Raw genomic sequence first — 19798 nt, 5'->3', positions numbered from 1 at the left:
TAATCTTGTCTCAACCTTGATCGAGTTTGAGGATGTGATCAAGAAGATAAGGGCAAAGCAGTAATTGTCTACGTGGAGTTTAATAAGACCTTCAATAAGGTTCAGCATGGTAGATTGATGAGTAAAGTTTGATCACATGGGATCCAGAGAACTAGCCAATTGGTTACAAAATTGACATGACGGTAAGAGACAGGTGGTGGTGGAGGGTTGTTTTTGAGACTGGAGGGCTGTAACCTGCAGTGCTTTGCAGAGGTCGGTACTGGGTCGACTGTTCTGTCATTTATATAAAAGATTTGGATGAGAATACAGGAAGCATAGTTTGTAAGCTTGCAGATGAGACCAAAATTGGTGGTAGACAGTAAAAAAGGTTATTGAAGAGTATAACAGTGAGCCTGATGTCGGTGGTGAGCAAGTTGTTGGATGGAATCCTGAGGGACAGGATGTACATGTATTAGCTGCCCTCTAATCTCACTCATGGCTGTAGATGATAACAATATCTCTGCTACGGCCCCTGCAAGGACTGATTAGGGATAGTCAACATGGTTTTATGCATGGGAAATCATGTCTCACAAACTTTTGAAGAAGTAACAAAGAGGATTGATGAGGGCTAGATAAGTGGTAGATGTGATCTATATAGATTTCAGTAAGGCATTCAGCAAGGTTCCCCATGGGAGACTAGTTAGCAAGGTTAGATCTCATAAAACATAGGGAGAACTAGCCATTTGGATGCAGAACTGGCTCAAATGTAGAAGACAGAAGGTGGTGGTGGAGGGTTATTTTTCAGACTGGAGACTTGTGACCAGTGGAGTGCCACAAGGCTCGGTCCTCTTCTTTTTGTCATTTATATAAATAATTTGGATGCGAGCATCAGAGGTATGGTTAGTAAGTTTGCAGATGACGGCAAAATTGGAGGTGTAGTGGACAGCGAAGGTGGTTACCTCAGATTACAACAGGTTCTTGACCAGACGGGCCAATGGGCTGAGAAGTGGCAGTTGGAGTTTAATTCGGATAAATGCGAGGTGCTGCATTTTGGGAAAGCAAATCTTAGCAGAACTTATATATTTAATGGTAAGGTTCTAGGGATTGTTGCTAAACAAAGAGACCTTGGAGTGCAGGCTCATTGCTTCTTGAAAGTGGAGTCACAGTAAGATAGGATAGTGAAGGCGGCGCTTGGAATGCTTTCCTCTTTCAGTCAAAGTATTGAGTACAAGAGTTGGGAGGTCATATTGAGGCTGTACAGGACATTGGTTAGGCCACTGTTGGAATATTATGCGCAATTCTGGTCTCCTTCCTATCGGAAAGATGCTGTGAAACTTGAAAGTGTTCAGAAAAGATTTACAAGGATGCTGCCAGGGTTGGAGGATTTGAGCTATGGGGAGAGGCTGAATAGGCTGGGGCTGTTTTCCCTGGAGCGTTGGAGGCTGAGGGGTGATCTTATAAAGGTTTATAAAATTATGAGGAGCATGGATAGGATAAATAGACAAAGTCTTTTCCCTGGGGTCGGGGAGTCCAGAACTAGAGGGCATAGGTTTAGGGTGAGGGGGAAAGATATAAGGGAAACCTAAGGGCCAACCTTTTCGCATAGAGGGTGGTACGTGTATGGAATGAGCTGCCAGAGGAAGTGGTGGAGGTTGGTACAATTTCAACATTTAAAAGGCTTTTGGATGGGTATATGAATAGGAAGGGTTTGGAGGGTTATGGGCCGGGTGCTGGCAGATTGGGTTGGGATATCTGGTCAGCACGGACGGGTTGGACTGAAGGTCTGTTTCCATGCCGTACATTTCTATGACTCTATAGCACAATTGTAAACAGCTGAGCCAAAAGGTCGAAGAGTGGCAGGTGGACTTTAATTTAGATAAATGCAAAGTGTTGCACTATGGTAAGACAAACAAAAAACAGGACTTACCCAGTTAATGGTCGGGCCCTGGGGAGTGTTTGTGAACAGAGACACCTCGGAGTGGAGATACATAATCGTTAAAAGATGTATCACAGGTAGGCAGGGTGATGAAGGCAGCATTTGGCATACTTGCTTGCATTGGTCAGAGCAGGAATTGGGATTGTGTGTCGCAGAACGTTGGTGAGGCCACTTTGGAAGTAATGTGTGCAGTTCTGATTCCCCTGTATTAGGAATTATATAATTAAATTGGAATGGGTGCACAAAAGATTTACAAGGATGTTACAGGGACTGGAAAGTTTGATTTTTAAAGAAAGGTTGGATAGTCTGGGACTTTTTTCCCTGCTGCATAGGGGGTTGAAGTGTGACCTTTTATAGAGGTTTATAAAATCCTGAGGGGCATTGATAAGGTGAATAGGGTGGGGGCAGTCCAAAAGTAGAGGACATAATCCTAAAGGCAGAAGGGAAAGATCTTACTGAAATATTTGTATCATTGATAGTTATAGGTGAGGTGTCAGAAGACTGGAGATTGGTTAACATGGTGCTACTGTTTAAGAAAGGTGTAAAGACAAGCCAGGGAACTATAGACCAGTGAGTTTGACGTCAGTGGCGGGCAGGTTGTTGGAGGGAATCCTGAGGGACAAGATGTACGTGTATTTGGAAAGGCAAGGTCTGATTCAGGATAGTCAACATGGCTTTGTGCATGTGAAATCATGTCTCACAAACCTGATTGAGATTTTTGAAGAAGTAAAAAAGAGGATTGATGAGGGCAGAGTGGTAGATGTGATCTATATGGATTTCAGTAAAGTGTTTGATAAGGTTCCCCATGGGAGACTGGTTAGCAAGGTTAGATCTCATGGAATACAGGGAGAACTAGCTATTTGGAAACAGAACTGGCTCAAATGTAGAAGACAGAAGGTGGTGGTGGACGGTTATTTTTCGGACTGGAGGCCTGTGACCAGTGGAGTGCCAATTGGATCAGTGCTGGGTCCACTACTTTTCGTCATTTATATAAATGATTTGGATGTGAACATAAGAGGTACAGTTAGTAAGTTTGCAGATGACACCAAAATTGGAGGTGTAGTGGACAATGAAGGTTACCTCAGATTACAACAGGATCTTGATCAGATGGGCCAATAGGCTGAGAAGTGGCAGATGGGCTTTAATTCAGATAAATGAGAGGTGCTACATTTTGGGAAAGCAAATCTTAGCAGGACTTATGCACTTAATTGTAAGGTCCTAGAGAGTGTTGCTGAACAAAGAGACCTCGAAGTGCAGGTTCATAGCTCCTTGAAAGCGAAGTCGCAGGTAGACAGGATAGTGACCAAGGCATTTAGTATGCTTTCCTTTATTGGTCAGAGTGTTGAGTACAGGAGTTAGGAGGTCATGTTGCAGCTGTACAGGACATTGGTTAGACCACTGTTAGAATATTGCGTGCAATTCCTGTCTCCTTCCTATCGGTAAGATGTTGTGAAACTTGAAAGAGTTCAGAAAAGATTGACAAGGATGTTGCCAGGGTTGGAGGATTTGAGCTATAGGGAGAGGCTGAACTGGCTGGGGCTGTTTTCCCTGGAGCGACAGAGGCTGAGGGGTGATCTTATAAAGGATTATAAAATTATGAGGAGCATGGTAGTTTAAATAGACAAAGTCTTTTCCCTGAGATGGAGGAGTCCAGAACTAGAGAGCATAAGTTTAGGATGAGAGGGGAAAGATATAAAAGTAAGGCGCAACTTTTTCACGCAGAGGGTGGTACGTGTATGGAATGAGCTGCCAGAGGAAGTGGTGAAGGCTAGTACAGTTGCACCATTTAAAAGGCATTTGGATGGGTATATGAATAGGAAAGATTTGGGCCAGGTGCTGGCAGGTGGGACTAGATTGGGTTGGGATATCTTGTCGGCATGGATGGTTGGACCAATGGGTCTGTTTCAGTGCTGTACATCTCTATGACTGTATTTAAAAGAGACCAGGTTTTTCACACAATGTGGTTCATATTTGGAATGAGCTGCCAGAGGAAGTGGTGGATGCAGGTACAGTTACAACGTTCAGAAGTCTTTTAGATATGTATATGAATAAGGAAAGGTTAAGAGGGCCACAGGCCAAACACAGGCAAATGGGATGATTTAGTTTGGGAAATCTGGTTGACATGGACATGTTGGACTTAAAGGTTTGTTTCAGTGCTATATGACTCTACATTGACCCATGTGGGTATGCCAGTGCATAACTGTCTCCAGTCACACAAATAGCCTTCTACCACCACTCTCTCTGTCCTGCCACTAAACCAATTTTGGATCCACTTGCTATGTCATCTGGATTCAACATGCTTTTAACTACTTTATATGTTTTGCATGTGGGATCTTGTCAAATGCTTTGCTGGTATCCAATTAAATGATACCAACTACCTCATCTACACACCTAATCATCTGCTTGAAAATCTATCAAATTTGTCAGGCATAACCTCCCTCTATGCTGATTATCCCTGATGAAAATTTGCCTCTGAGTGGAAATCTCTGCTTCAGACTTTTCTCCAAGTTTCCTTCCCACTGATGTGAGACCTATTGGTCTGTAATTCCCTGTTTTATTCTCTACCATCCTTTTTTAAAAGTGGAACTAACCTATGGTCAGAGAGGAATTAAAACTTTGGGTCAGAGCTCCTGCAATTTTCTCCCTCATTTCCCACGGTGGCCTGCAAAATAACTTATCCAGACCTGGGGATTTGTCCATTTTTAATCCTGCCAAAAACCTTTAATATCTCCTTGCACCCTATATCTGACTGCTCAAGAACCTCTTAACCTCTCTTTCCAAATTCTGTACCTACCATCCTCCTTCTCCAAAGTGAAGACAGATATGATGTGTTCAGTTAACATCCGACCAACGCCGTCTGGATCCACAGTGACCAAAAAAAGACAACCCAAAGAACTGCATATGCTGGAAATCTGAAATAAAAACAGAAATAGCTGGAAAAACTCCAGGTCTGGCAGCACCTGTGGAGAGAAAGTAAAGTTAATGTTTCAGGTCAGGTGTCCCTTCAGAACACCTGGACTCTGGATCCTTGCACAGATTGCCCTACAAATGGTCATAAGTCTTTGGAATATCTTATTCAAAGGCTGGGAAAGCAGAGTCCTTGAATATGTTTAAGGTAGAAGTAGATTATTGATAAGCAAGGGGTGAAATGTTATCTGGATAGAGAGGAATGTGGAGTAAACAGATAAGCTATTATCTTTTTGATTGCTGAAGTAGGTTTGCAGGGCTGACTTTGTTCCCAGCATTTACATGCACATAACTACTGATTTTCTTTATCAATTCTATTAGTTTCATCCTCAAATCTCTAAATATACTAATCAGGGTTTATGCTTTTATAAAATTATGTTGACCTGTTCTAATAACAGCTGAAAATGTGTTGCTGGTTAAAGCGCAGCAGGTCAGGCAGCATCCAAGGAACAGGAAATTCGACATTTCGGGCAAAAGCCCTTCATCAGGAATTGACCTGGGGGGTGCAGTGAGAGAGAGACTCACTGAAATCCTTGTAGAGGGAGGAAGAGAGCTTCTTCAAGGAAGGCATCCTTGCAAGAGGATTCGCAGTAGGTTAAAATCTTCGAGTAAAAAGTGAGGTCTGCAGATGCTGGAGATCTGATCTCCAGCATCTGCAGACCTCACTTTTAACTGTTCTAATGACATTAGAGTTCTATAACTGCATTAAGATTTCCTTAATAGATTCCAACGTTTTCCCCATGCTTGATGTTAAGCTAACTGGTCCGTAATTTTATTGCCCTCCACTCTTAAAGTGTTATGTTTACCAGTTTCTTGAAAATATTAATTCTGAGTTGAAGGAACTTTAGAATATCATAGCTAGCATGTATACTATTCTCTGCACCCCTCCAGAGTCCTAAGGTGTAGGTCATCAGTCCCTGGCAATTTGCTGGAATTTAATCCATTACGTTTCTCCATTACTTTGTCTCTGCAGATATTAATTACCTCTTACTTTCTTCATTTGTTTTAGCCCCAACTTTACCCTCTTTTTGATATGCAGCTTGTCTTCTACTGTAACAAAATTTTGTTCAGCTCATCTGCCATTTTTTTCATTCCCTATGACAATTTTGCCTGTGTCTATTAGCAGCAAGATGCAGTCCTGGAGGTCCATTGTGCTGCTCTGTTAATAGAGATGACAGGTGAGTTTGAAGTCATCTGTTGCTACTTGCCCAATTCAGTGTACTGACCTCTGCCATGCATTTATTATCCAGTACCATAGAGGGTCTTTTGGCAATTTTAATTAGATTACATGAAACTATGTACAATACATTACTGTGATCTAACTTTATATTCCCTTTTAAGTTAAGGCTACTGTGTTTTCAGTCTGTCACTTCGAAAGCTACATGCTCCATTTTTGCCCTCCTGATTTCCCTCTTCAAGTGTACGCCTCCTGACTTTGTACTCTGCTCAGGATTCATTCCATCTGTCTTGTTTACACCTGACATATGCTTCTTTCTTTTTCTTAACCAAACCCTCAATTTCTTTAGTCATCCAGCATTCCCTAGACCTACCAGCCTTTCCTTTCACCCTAGCAGAAATATACTGTGTCTGGACTCTCAAAAACAAGTTACTATCATTCTTATCAATGTTAATTAAGTGGTCTACAGTTTCCTTTGCATAAAATTATTGCCTTAATACGTAGTTCTCCTATTATCTGGCTTTGTGTGCTTTCCTTCGTAATGGTATTTCTTTTTTAGGGGTTTCACTATTTCTCTTCCTATTGCTTAAATTTCATTCTCTATGTCTTCCTTGCTGTTTTTAACTTCCTCAATCTTTTATATAAAGTCACATAGTCATAGAGATGTACAGCATGGAAACAGACCCTTCGGTCCAACTCATCCATGCTGACCAGATATTCCAACCCAATCTAGTCCCTCCTGCCAGCATCCATATCCTTCCAAACACCTTTCCCATTCATATACCCATCCAGATGCATTTCAAAATGTTGTGAACGGCCCCTTGAGCGCCATGCGGTGGAGGGTTGGCAAAATTGCAAGGAGATGTCAGTTATCTGGAAGAATAAAAGGGTGGTTACGGTAGGGGATTTTAACTTTCCAAACATAGACTGGGACTACCATAGTGTTAGGGGTTTAGAGGGGGTGAAATTTATTAAGTGTGTACAGGAAAATTTTCTGATTCAATATGTGGATGTAGCTACCGGAGAAAGTGCAAAACTTGACCTACTCTTGGGAAATAAGGCAGGGCTGGTGACTGAGGAGTCAGTGAAAGTGCTTTTGGGGCCAGTGACCATAATTCTTTTCATTTTAAAATAATGATGGAAAAAGATAGACCAGATTCAAAAGATGAAGTTCTAAATTGGCGCAAGGCTAATTTTGATGGTATTGGCAAGAACTTTCAAAAGCTGATTGGAAGCAGATGTTCGCAGGTAAAGGGACGGCTGGAATGTGGGAGGCCTTCAGAAATGAGATTACGAGAGTCCAGACACAGTATATTCCTGTTAGGGTGACAGGAAAGGCTGGTAGGTCTAGGGAATGCTGGATGACTAAAGAAATTGAGGGTTTGGTTAAGAAAAAGAAGGAAGCATATGTCAGGTGTAAACGAGACAGATGGAATGAATCATGAGCAGAGTATAAAGTCAGGAGGAGTACACTTGAAGAGGGAAATCAGGAGGGCAAAAATGGAGCATGTAGCTTTGGCAAATGAGTTAAGGAGAATCCAAAGGGTTTTCACAAATACATTAAGGACAAAAGAGTAACTAGGGAGAGAACTGGTCCCCTCAAAGATCAGCAACTTATAGAGGTTTATAAAATCGTGAGGGACATGGATAGGGTAAATAGACAAGTCTTTTCCCTGTGGTGGGGGAATCCAGAATTAGAGGACATAGGTTTAGGGTGAGAGAGGAAAGATATAAAAGGGACCTAAGGGGCATCTTTTTCATGCAGAGGGTGGTAAGTGTATGGAATATATATTCTACTTTATCTCCTACTGTATATATCTATGCATCTCGACAAAGTTCCAAATTTGTCCTTTTTACTTCTCCATGGTGTGTCATTACTGACTAGTTTGTCTTTGTCTATTCATGGAACATATTTCTCATGGACTTAATCCCCAGTTGAAAATTTGCCAAATATCCTTTTTTATCCTGCAAATGTTTCTAGTTCACTTACCTCATTCAATTTTCATCTCCTTTAGAATCAGCTTTTTAAACTGGGTTTCAGACTTTGTTTTAAAACCTTCATCTCAAACCATATGCTGCAGTCACTATTGCAGAGATATGTTATCCAATTAAAGTAAAATTCAAACATTCATGAAGAAAGATACACAATAAGTTGACATCAGTAATTTATTTCCCTTTGTAACAGAGCTCTGACATATAAAAGAAAACAATGGATCATGAGCAAAGTAGAACAAAAATCTGAAGATCACACATCACTTTCATATCACAGTACTTGCAATTAATCGCAGTACATAAAGGCATACGTGGTCCCAAAATTACAATCTCTATTCACAATCTTTGATTATGGGGGAAATCCGATAGAGCATGAAAATTCGTTTGCATCACAGCATATTCTAAAGAACTACGGAGATGAACTCTATAACATATTTAACAAAACAATTTGTTGAAAACCTTTACATACAAATATTTTTATTTTTGCATTACATACGTATATGTTCATTCTGACAATTAAGAGGTAAGTTTCATTTTCATTTGGTGTTTCAAAGAGGAGTAGTTCTGCATTAGGGTCACAGAGCACCCAGTGTATGTTGACTGATCAAATACATCAATTAATTTACACAAAAGGTGGAAAGCAGGTATACTTTTTAAATGAATAATTTACAAATTTGATTAAATCCTGTATCAGATTTATTAATATATGGTAATTATAACAGTTTGAATTAGTTGACTAAGTCACCAGAATACTGGTAGTTTTCTGGGTGCAAACATCCACGGACACTTTACCTCTTTCTAGGTAAGATACTGTAAGGCGTCTTATTAACCAAGACCTCCAGCTTTAGGTCTGTGGGGGAGGTGGGTACAACAAGAATGTCAGTCTTGTTGTGGGTACAACAAGAATGTCAGCCCTGCCCAAACACTCATCTATGATGTCAAACTAAATTGCTTAAAACTCCTTCATTAAGGTGTCTAAACTGTCCTGCTGCTCCGAAAGGAAAAAAAAGAGGCTGAAAAGGAAGGATGTAGGGAGATGCCAAAGTACAGTATTCCCATTAGCTGACTTACACAGCTCAGAATAGAATTATTCCAAAATATTTCCAAATTTTTTCAACCATTACAAAATCAGTTATCCGAATCACAGTTCATCATGGCGTATGCGAGCAATGATTAGGAGCTTAGACAACTCTGATCTGAATGATCCATCTTTTTGGGTCACTGTAATAAAGAAGAGATGCTTAATCAGAAACTAATAACGGACTCCCTGCAGGTTAGACTGTCTCATTACTGTCAAGTTCAGATCTCTATTGCAAATATATCACCTCTTCATGAAAGGAGGTAGGCAGAAGGCAGTAAACAATAGGCCAGTTAGCCTAACATCTGAGATTGGGAAAAGTGCTGGAAGATAATATTAAGGTAATAATAGGGATTTAAAAAGTCAAAGTTCAATTAAGCTAACTTTAAATTTTGTGGAGGGAAATTATATTAAACAAATGTATTAGTTCTTTGAAGATTTACTAAGCAAGAGAAATAAAGGGGAATCAGTAGCTGTGTGCTTGCATTTTCACAAAGCATTCAATAAGGTGTCACATAGAAGCTTACTTTGCAAGATAAATGCTGATGGCATTAGGGGCAATGTATTATCATGGAGTGACCAAGAAAACAGAATCAGATAATTAGGTCATTTACAGGATGGGAAACAATAAATAGTGTAGTAGCACAGGAACCAAATAGTGGCTTGGATTAAGGGGCCAAGTGTACAGTAACCAAATTTTTGATGATACACTAACAAATATGAAAAAAAGTTGAGAGGGGAATATACAGAATCTTAAAGGGATACTTTAAAAAAATCTATATATGATTACAAGGGAGCGTGATATGGTAGATACGGAGAGAATGTTTTATCTTATGGAGGAGTTTGAGTAAGGGAGTTCTTTCAAAATAAATTATTTGCAATTTAAGGTAGAGCTAAGAACAATTATTTCCATCAGAGTTGTTAATTTTTAGAATTTGAAAAGATCAGAATGTAAATGTTTTATCACACTTACAGCTGTTTTAGATTGTATTTTGACTTGCATACAGACTTACAAATGTACTCAAGAATGGAACCCATTCGTAAGCCAGGGACTGTCTGTGCTGAAAGGTTGAGATGGAAATTCAATAATCCCACAGTGCCAATTCTCCAGTGTGGAATCTAAGCTGTCCTTTCTCATGATAAATTTCAAATCAATCAATGGAACATATTTGAGTAAAATGGAAGATGTCCAGTTGGAGAAAGCCCAACAGCCAAAACCTAAAGTTAATAATTGTATTATAGAATATTGCTCAATGCTGTCAATTCTTCTCAAAAACACAGTAGGTCCCACTGCACCTGAAGATTGCAATATCATGAATCCAATTACTTTTGAAATAGAAAATGGAATTAAAACTGGACAACATATCTCGATAAAGAATAGGGGGCTATTAGTTTGGGGGATTATATTGGAATCTTGTTGCAATCACAAAAATTTAGCTGAGTAGTGAGTTCACTAACATTAGAAAGATATATCTTTTTACTGAAGTAACTTCAGAACTCAAAAGTATTGCATACTGTTTCCTCTGCCTTCAATTTCACCTTATTGCTGTTTGTATTGTCCGGATTAAATGATTCGGAGAATTGAAGCAAGGCAAAAAAGTGTTCACAGTCCACCAGAAAGGATAGAGATGGTTTATCATGTTCCATATATTGTACTTACCAGTATTTTCACCAATAATATATTCATTTTCTTTCAGGGGAACGTCATTACGACCTTCTACTGCTGCTTGAGACTAGAAGGAAGAGATTATAAAGTGGAACATTAGTAAATCAGATTATTTGTGCCATCTAAGAACTGGAACCCAAAAGTAATTTCCTCTATTAAACGTCAAATGCATGGCTATGGAAAGCTATTTTCTCATTGATAAAAAATAAAGTTTATTTTAAGGATTTGCTAATAATATAATCTGATATGACATTTGTAATCTTTGTTTGACAATAGCCTAAACATTAGTGTTTTTGTGTTTGTGCAAAGTTTGCATGAAGTTACTGTGTCTAGAAAATGCAGGGAGAAATTGGCAGCATTGTCACATTGTTACAGAATGATGTGACTTGAGATTGAGTTCCAAATGTTTTATATAAACGTGTTCTCCTTTTTAAAAGGAGTTAAAGTGAAATCCATTGACTAAAGAAAGTCACTAATTGTTACTTTATCATCCTGAAACCGCAACTATTATTTACTCAATTTTAAAGGATGGTCAAAATCCATGATGATGGGGTAAAAATGATATTGTGGTCAGTGGTTATCTGTTTGCATTTGGGAAGAAAATATATTCAATCTAACTATCAAAGCTCAAGAAACTCAGCATCAAGGGAGAGAAATACTCAGTTGATGAAAAAGGACATGCACACTAAGTACCAGGCATTTCATCACCTAATTCTTGCCTTATTTTCAAAGTAAGGATAGGTCAGAAACCTTTAAAGCCAAGATTATGATTTCTTCTTATTCATTCATTTAATGTGGGTGTCACTAACTAGACCAGCATTTATTGTCCATCCTTAACTGTCAAGAGTCAACCATGTTGCTCTGCATATGTAGTCATATGAATGCCAGACCAGATAAGGCGGACAGATTTCCTTTTCATTAGGACATTAAATGGAACAGCTGTTTTTTTTCCATCAACGGACAAAGACTTCAATTCCACCCTTGGGCAAGTGTTTGTGTGATGTTTGCACATTCCCATGTCTATATAGGTTTCCTCTGAATACTCCAGTTTCCTCCCACAGTCCAAAGATGTGCAAGTTAGATGGACTGGCCATGCTGAATTGCCCAAAGTGTCAATTGGGTGGGGTGGGAGGTGGGTCTGGATGGGTGCTCTTTGGAGGATCACTGTGGGCTTGATGGGCTGAATGGCCTACTTCCATACTGTAGGGATTTTATGATTAGATTCTTAATTCCACCTTTTTTAAACAAAATTCAATTTCCACCATCTGCAGGTCCTCAGAACATTATCTGGGTCTCTGGATTAATGGTATTGTAATAATACCCCTGTATAACTTGTATACCTATTAATCTAAAATTGGTCTTGGTTTAAGTTGTAGTTTCACATCCATAAATCTTGCATAATATATTTTCTATAAAATAAAAGGTTTGAAAATATTTCTGCATAAAACTAGTAGATTTCCAAGTATTAAACTGAAATAATCCTGAAGTAACCAGCATGGATCATTTTACAAATGAACAGTTATCTCATGTCCACAACTTGCTTCGCAACTACATAAATGCAACCTTTTCAAGGACCTTCAGAATTTTCTATCATAGGAAAACAGAACAAGCTTTATTAACTTGATATCCAGAAATAGCAGAAGACATTATCGTTATTAACTGGCTATGAATGGCAGCTTTGTTAAATACTTAAATGAGATACATGATTATGGAACTGAATGCTAGTGAGATATATGGACCATAAATTATCACATCAGGAAGAAAAAGAAAACCAGCATAAAATTGGAAAGTTAAACAACTCAAGTGGCGTTACCTTTTAAAATGCTGTTACCACGATTTAGGTACTGTGTAATAGTGGACAAGTGACATATTTATCTAAACTGAAAAATCATATCACTGAGGAATTGTTTTGAGGTGTTGATCACTGAAGTAATTACTATAGCTCTACAATTGATCAAACTAGCAGTTTTATGTGATGAAACAAAGAATGGGATATGATGTCATTTTTTACTTCTGGTTTATAGGGGCCTAATATAGTCACAACCACAACAAATTTAGATTATCCAATCCATAATAAATTTGGATCTGTTCCAGAACACAGAAAATTATTTTGAAAAATATTTTAGAGTCAACTCAACTAATGGTCTGTTCTCTAAAGAAGCTTTACTGCATGCTTCCTAAATCCTAAAGGCAAATCAAACCTCATTAAAACATTGAGTTTAACATCTGAAACAAAAGATTCACATGTTACTAAGTCTCCTGTATTTCTGCAAGGTCTGCCAGATCTACATTCTTGTTCATGCCCTTCATTCAAGAACTTATGGACTTGTGTGCTGCCTCCATCTTGTGCTCCACTTGTATGTGGCAACATAATGAATTTGCTTTCATTCTATCCACAGACCCCACTAAATAATCTTTGATTAGCAAAAATGTTTGTTAAGTAACACATTCATTTAGTTGCTATTAGTTAATCTCCCAAGAGCATGGAACAGAGCCAGTCAAGATCAAGTGCAGTGTGCTTGTCAATATTACTGAATAGAAATATCTTCAAAAGATGATCGAACTCGATGGATTATAATAGTTTCATTTCAGTATAGAGACTGTCAAAAGATGCAAAACTAAGGGATTAGAGTATCGCTACAACCAGGAGAAGCAAATTACAACATTACAAGTTTACATACATTTTCACCGTTTATATGGACCAAGGAACTTAAAATGAAAGAAAAGCTGAGAGAAGCATGATGAAACCGGAACAAGGCATGAAATCTTATAACTGGAAATTGTGCTGAGAAGCAACATTTCTAATATTGAGGGAAAGTGAAGTGCCAAATGAACATCACATGGCAGCAGAGTAAGATTCCTGATCCATAGCTCATCCACTCCCTTTCTTTTTCTCTCTCTTTCTTTTCACCTTCTGTCCTTGGGCAGCATCGGTAATGTCCAAGATGAAAGCCAACATGGACTCTCAGACTCAGCTTGGAGCCACTTCCAACACTCTGGCCTTGAAGTGAAGCCTGGCATGATCTGGGTCAGAAGGACTGTTTTCTGAATTTATTTCTCTATTTTTATGATTTATTTATGGACTTTATATTTGTTTACTTCTCTTATTTGTTTCCTTAAGAATTTGTACATAAGAATCTGCACCTTGGTACCTAAGATGGCGCCGAAGGAAGAGACTTGTAGATTTTTCACTGCACTCATGAGTACATTTGACAAAGTTAATTCTAATTCATATTTAAGATTTGCATTTGGCAGATACAAACAGCAGTGTATAAAAATACAATTATTTAATTTCTCATCCAGCTGCATGAAAGAACAGAAAAGTGATAGCAAGGAATTCCAGTTTTGAGATTTTAAAAACAGGTTTGAATAAGAAATCATTAAGTAGGAGTAATAAAATGTATTTTAATTTCAACACAGGTAAGGAAACTTGGTGGAAAAACAGCATCTAGAAAACATTTTTTGCATTCTACAACATCAATCCAGTTGGACAATTTTTGATGGTTTGCGAACGGAGGAACATCTTTAGCTAGCTCACAAAAAAAGTTAAAGCAGAGTGTCAAAATTTGCAGACTTTTACTTAACTATATTTTGGATTGCTTACTGTTCAATTGCTGTAGAATTCCCTCCTAATGTCTTCTGTGTATGAGCTGTCCTTCATGCCACCATTTCACATAGCAAATGAACCATATAAATGACATCTGCTTCATGACTTGAATAATAAGAACTACCTCTCTAGCAATATCACAAACCATATTATAGTAAAACATACAAACATTTTTGATAATGTTATTAACATCTCATTGAAAAATGCAAATGTAATTCTTCCAATTCTGGTGAAATTCCATCCTTTATAATTGAATATACAACACTGATACTGCTGGACATATTCAGCTGCCCAGTTTGAGAAAATCAAACCGTAAAAATGTAACAGTAATTATTACATTTTAACCCCTTCTGTTAAAACTTTGATTCAAATCTTAGAGCTGAGGGAACAGATTTCAACATTTACTCTCAAGACACAAGGAAGCACTGACATATGCTATAATAGTTTACTGAGCATACTAATAGCAGTAATGAATGATTTAAGAGGTTTCACTGTTGATATGATTGTGCGATCCTGTTAATAGGTTATCCTAACCTAAGAGATGTTAACGTAAGTACCATGGCCTAATATTTCACAACCTAAACTTTTTTCTCCTAATATACCCAATACTTTAAGAGTGAAGCAGCTACAACAGTTGCTAAAATTTCTGAAACGTATAGGACAAGTGTGCAAGATTTTGCTACATTGATTTAAATGGTGAAAAATCACATCTCTGTAATTTTCTTTTTCCTTCCAAGACAGAATTATGTATTAGAATAGCATACCTTTTTAACTGCTGGCAAATACGTTAGCGTGGTAAACCTGGGATGACTTCAGAGCAAACAAAATCCATGTTAACACAATATGAAAGCATATTGGTCTGAGACTGTCTTTTGTTACATATAATGATAGAAATGCACTAAGCAAGATTAGTGACAATCTAACGAAATAGCAATTCACCTCATCAACCTTAAAATCTAAAGGGATACTATGTTAACTGCAATGAGGCACTGCTTTATCAAAAAGAACGTGTTTCACACTTTCCCCTACTGAAACAAAATTGGCTCATAATTGATTCTTACCCAGCTAATAGGAACAAACCATTGATGCTCGAAATCTGAAATAAAAATACAAAGTGCTAGAAAAATTCAGCAGATCTGCCAGCATCTGTGGACAGAGTTAAAATTTCAATATGAATGTCTTCAGAACTGAAGATGTAAAACAGTGATAGATTTTATACTGTCGGAAAATGTGGGGAGGAACAAGTTGAAAGAGGGGAAGTCAGTAAGAAATTAAAGATAGAGTGAGATTAGAAATCATGGTTTCCACAGAACAAAAGGCAAAGAGAATAATGGTAGACTAAGAAAGATCCAGAAATCTGGTGATACTGGTAGGTGTTTATAGCAGAATTCTAGACAGCTACACAAAGCAAAACCAACACTGGGGGGGAGAAAACAAACATACTTCATAGTCTGAAGTTGTTGAACTCAAATGATGAGTTCAGAAGGCTGTAAAGTGCCTAAATGAAATATAATAAGCTGTTCCTCCACATTGAATTAGGCTTCAGAGGAATACTGCAGCAGACTCGGGACAGAAATCGGAGCACAATAACAAGACGGTATATTAAAATAGCAAGCCACTGAAAGGTAAGGGCCGTAATTACAAACTGAGTGATGGTCAAGTGAAGTCACCCATAAGATTGAAAGATGTACAAGTAAATTACTGCTCCTCCATCTTTCCCAAAAAGGTCACGGATGCTTAATCCTATTCCAGCTTAGAAATCAGTATACTCAGCTGACTGTGTAAATCCCAACTACAACTTCTTTCATGAGTCATGTTGATACAGTCATAGTCATAGAGATGTACAGCATGGAAACAGTTGCTTTGGTCCAACTCATCCATGCTGACCAGATATCCTAAATAAATCCAGTCTTATTTGCCAACATTTGGCCCATCTCCCTCTAAACTCTTTCTATTCATATACCCATCCAGATGCAATTTAAATGCTCTAATTGTACCAGCCTCTACCACTTCTTCTGACAGCTCATTCTATATACACACTGTCGGTGTGAAGAAGTTGCCCCTTAGGTCTCTTTTATATCTTTCCCCTCTCACCCTAAACCTATGGCCTCTAGTTTTGGATTCCTTCACCCCAGGAAAAAGACATTGTCTATTTACCCTATCCATGGTCCCCAAGATTTTATAAACCTCAGCCTCCGACACTCCAAGGAAAATAGCTCCAGCCTATTCAGCATCTCCAAATCTTCCAACTCTGGCAACATCCTTGCAATTCTTTTCTGAACTCTTTCAAGTTTCACAACATCCTTCCTATCGCAGGGAGACCAGAATTGCTTGCAGTATTCCAAAAGTGGCCTAACCAATGACCTGTACAGCTACAACATGACCTCCCAACACCTATACTCAATGCACTACCAATAAAGGAAAGTATACCAAACGCTGTCTTCATTATCCTACCTACCTGCAACTCAATTTTCAAGGAACTATGAATTTGCACTTCAAGGTCTCTTTGTTCAGCAACACTCTCCAGGACTTTAACATTAAGTGTACAAGTCCTGACCTAATTGCCTTTCCAAAATGCAGCACCTCACGTTTATCTAAATTAAACTCCAACTGTCACTCTTCAGCCCATTTGACCACCTGATCAGATCAGATCCCATTATACTTGGGGGTAACCTTCTTTGCTGACACTACATCTCCAATTTTGATGTCATCTGCAAACGTATTACCCATACCTCCAGTGTTCACATCCAAATCATTTATGTAAACAACGTAAAGTAGTGGACCCAGCACTAATCCCTGTAGCATACCACTGGTCATAGGCCTTCAGTCTGAAAAGGAACCCTCCACAATCACCCTCTGTCTTCTACTTTCAAGCCAATCCTCTATCCAAGTGGCTAATTCTCCCTACATTCCACGAGATTTAACCTTGTTAACCAGTCTACCATAAGGAACCTTGTCAAATGCCTTACTTAAGTCCATATAGATTACGTTACTGCTTTGCCCTCATCAATCCTCTTCATTACTTCTTTTAAAAAAAAACAATTAAGTTAGTAAGACACTATTTCCTACACACAAAGCCATGGTGACTATCCCTAAACAGTCCTTGCCTTTCCAAATACGTGTAAAACCTGTCCCTCAGCATTTCCTCCAATAACTTGCCCACCCCGATGTCAGGCCCACTGGTCTATTGTTAAATCATATCAGCTAACCTCCATTCTCCGGCACTTCACTTTTGGCTATCAATGATACAAGCATCTCAGCAAAGAGCCCAGCAATCACTTCCCTAACTTCCCATAGAGCTCTAGGGTACACCTGGTCAGACCCTGGGGATTAATCCACCTTTATGCACTTTAAGCCATCCAGCACCTCCTCCCCTGTAATATGGGCATTTTTCAAGATGTCACTATTTATTTCCCCGTGTTCTACAACTTCCATATCCTTCTCCACAGTAAACACGGATGTAAAATACTTCTAGTAACTTATTCTTCTCAACCAGTGTATCAGGCAACATCTCTCTCCTAAAACAATCTTACAACTGTATTTATTAATACCAGCTACTGCAGTTAACAACAATTTTTTTTTATTCCCATGTCCAAGTGATCCTGACACATTAGACTTCTTGGTCCAACCATTTTCAATCTTCTTACTTTATGTATCTCCCATTTTTTCAAAATCTAATATTGAGCACCTCCATTTCTGCAGTCAGAATTCAGTTCACCAGTTTCAGTAGCTTACCCTTAACCTTAAAAGTATATTCTACAGACTGCACAATCACAAAGCTTGCTGGTAACTTTAACTCATTTTATCATGTTGCCTGAAGTTTCAAACATGCTTGTCATTTAATATCAGGAGTTGGTTGTCCTGCCAAAGTGCTCAAATCTTCAGGTTCTCAATTCCCTGTGAAAATTTCATCATTTGTTTCAAATGCCTACAAGGGACTTACTACAGATCCCAATCCAAAACGTAAAATCACTTGCCCCAGATACATTTTGCAAATACACCTAGCTATGCCCCCAGAACCCAATTAGATTTGGCAATGATTCCCGCATTGAGAGTTTCACTACTGTGGTTACAAAACCAAACTGGTGAAATGCTATCTCTTGATTTGAACAGCTTCACACTGCGCCATACTTTGGATTTATTGAAGGCAGTCAAGAACACACTGTTTCACTTCTTATTCTGTAAGTGTATCATATTGAATGATTTGTCACTTGTAGTTTACAGTGAATAATACAGTAAAATACAATGAGAAGCTTCAAGTGTCACCATTTTGAATAGTTTTAAGAAAATAAATCAAAAGAATAAAAAAGATAGAACTGAAATAGAATCTCTTTTTGTTCTGGCACCTCCACAAGTCCTGAGCCAGCTCACCAATGACACTTGCACCTCCACCTGCTTCTGCACCAGACCAACCAATGTTGGAATCACCATTCTTCAGGCACCACCGGGCTCTCTCGCCCTTGTCAGGTCCTGTCTAAACCTGCATACACCATGCAATCAGAAACTAGTGGCTTCACTGCCAATCTGCACCGATAACCGCAAGTCGCCAGCTCTGGTGCTACAGCAACTGCAACCAGGAATCCCTGGCTCTGCTACCTGCCACAATGATGCCAGGAGTCCACACTGTGGGTCCACTGCAACCAGCAGTCTGCTGCTGCCCCTTTGCCTCGCCAAGAGGCCCAGTGTCACCTTGCCACTCCATCTTCACAAGTCCGCTGCTGAAGGGGCTTTGCTGCCACTGCTATTGGCAGCCTCAAACACCAGGAGGACAGAGTAGCTGCTGCCTCCAATTGCTAGGAAAAGCCACATCCACCGTAGCTCCCCCCGACCACCAAGAGAGTGTTTCCATTCCACAGCTGTGCTGATGCTGCCAATTAATCCACCATAAAGGCCCCAAAGAAAAATAAAGAAAAAGAGCAGAATCAAAAAGAAAACAAAAGCAAGCAGAAATGAGCGGATGTGCGCCAGGCTCAAGAATCCACCAATCGCCCTGATACTCTACCATCATCTTCATAACTGTGGTCATGGGATAGTGGTCAAAAAGAAATTTAAATAATTATGTTAAGGCTAACTTCAAAGAATTTAGATTGACGCCATCTCTAAAGTCATAACGTTTTAAGAAAAATATCTATTATGGCTTGTGCCAATATTTGGTGTCCACCCCCAAATAGCCTTGAAAGTGAGCTGACTTCTTGAATTGCTTCTGGTATAGGTAGACGCAGTGTGTTATGAAGGTTACTGCACATAACACTAAGTTCAAAGAGTCAGCGTTATACAGCACAGAAACAGACCCTTTGGTCCAATTCATCCATGCCAACCAGATAGCCTAAACTAATCTAGTCCCATATCCCTCTAAACCCTTACTATTCATGTATCCATCCAGATGCCTTAAATAA

At 38.9% G+C, this 19798-nt stretch overlaps 1 protein-coding gene across 1 annotated transcript in view; it reads right to left on the bottom strand.

Annotated features, from left to right (window-relative positions):
* Positions 1 to 8202: 8202 nt before the first annotated feature.
* The window catches only part of mydgf (myeloid-derived growth factor), a 47437-nt gene continuing 35841 nt past the window's right edge, over positions 8203 to 19798 (bottom strand). The window contains exons 5-6 of the mRNA XM_060846292.1: positions 10790 to 10862; positions 8203 to 9272 (exon numbers count right to left, since the gene is read on the bottom strand). Coding sequence (XP_060702275.1) covers positions 9193 to 9272; positions 10790 to 10862 — 153 coding nt within the window. The 3' untranslated portion in view covers positions 8203 to 9192. The remainder of the gene's footprint in view (positions 9273 to 10789; positions 10863 to 19798) is intronic.

The sequence above is a fragment of the Hemiscyllium ocellatum genome, chromosome 28 (assembly GCF_020745735.1).
Source record: "Hemiscyllium ocellatum isolate sHemOce1 chromosome 28, sHemOce1.pat.X.cur, whole genome shotgun sequence".
NCBI classification, from domain to species: Eukaryota; Metazoa; Chordata; class Chondrichthyes; order Orectolobiformes; family Hemiscylliidae; genus Hemiscyllium; species Hemiscyllium ocellatum.
The sequence above is the reverse complement of the archived record's forward strand: the minus strand, read 5'-3'. Positions and strand labels throughout refer to the sequence as shown.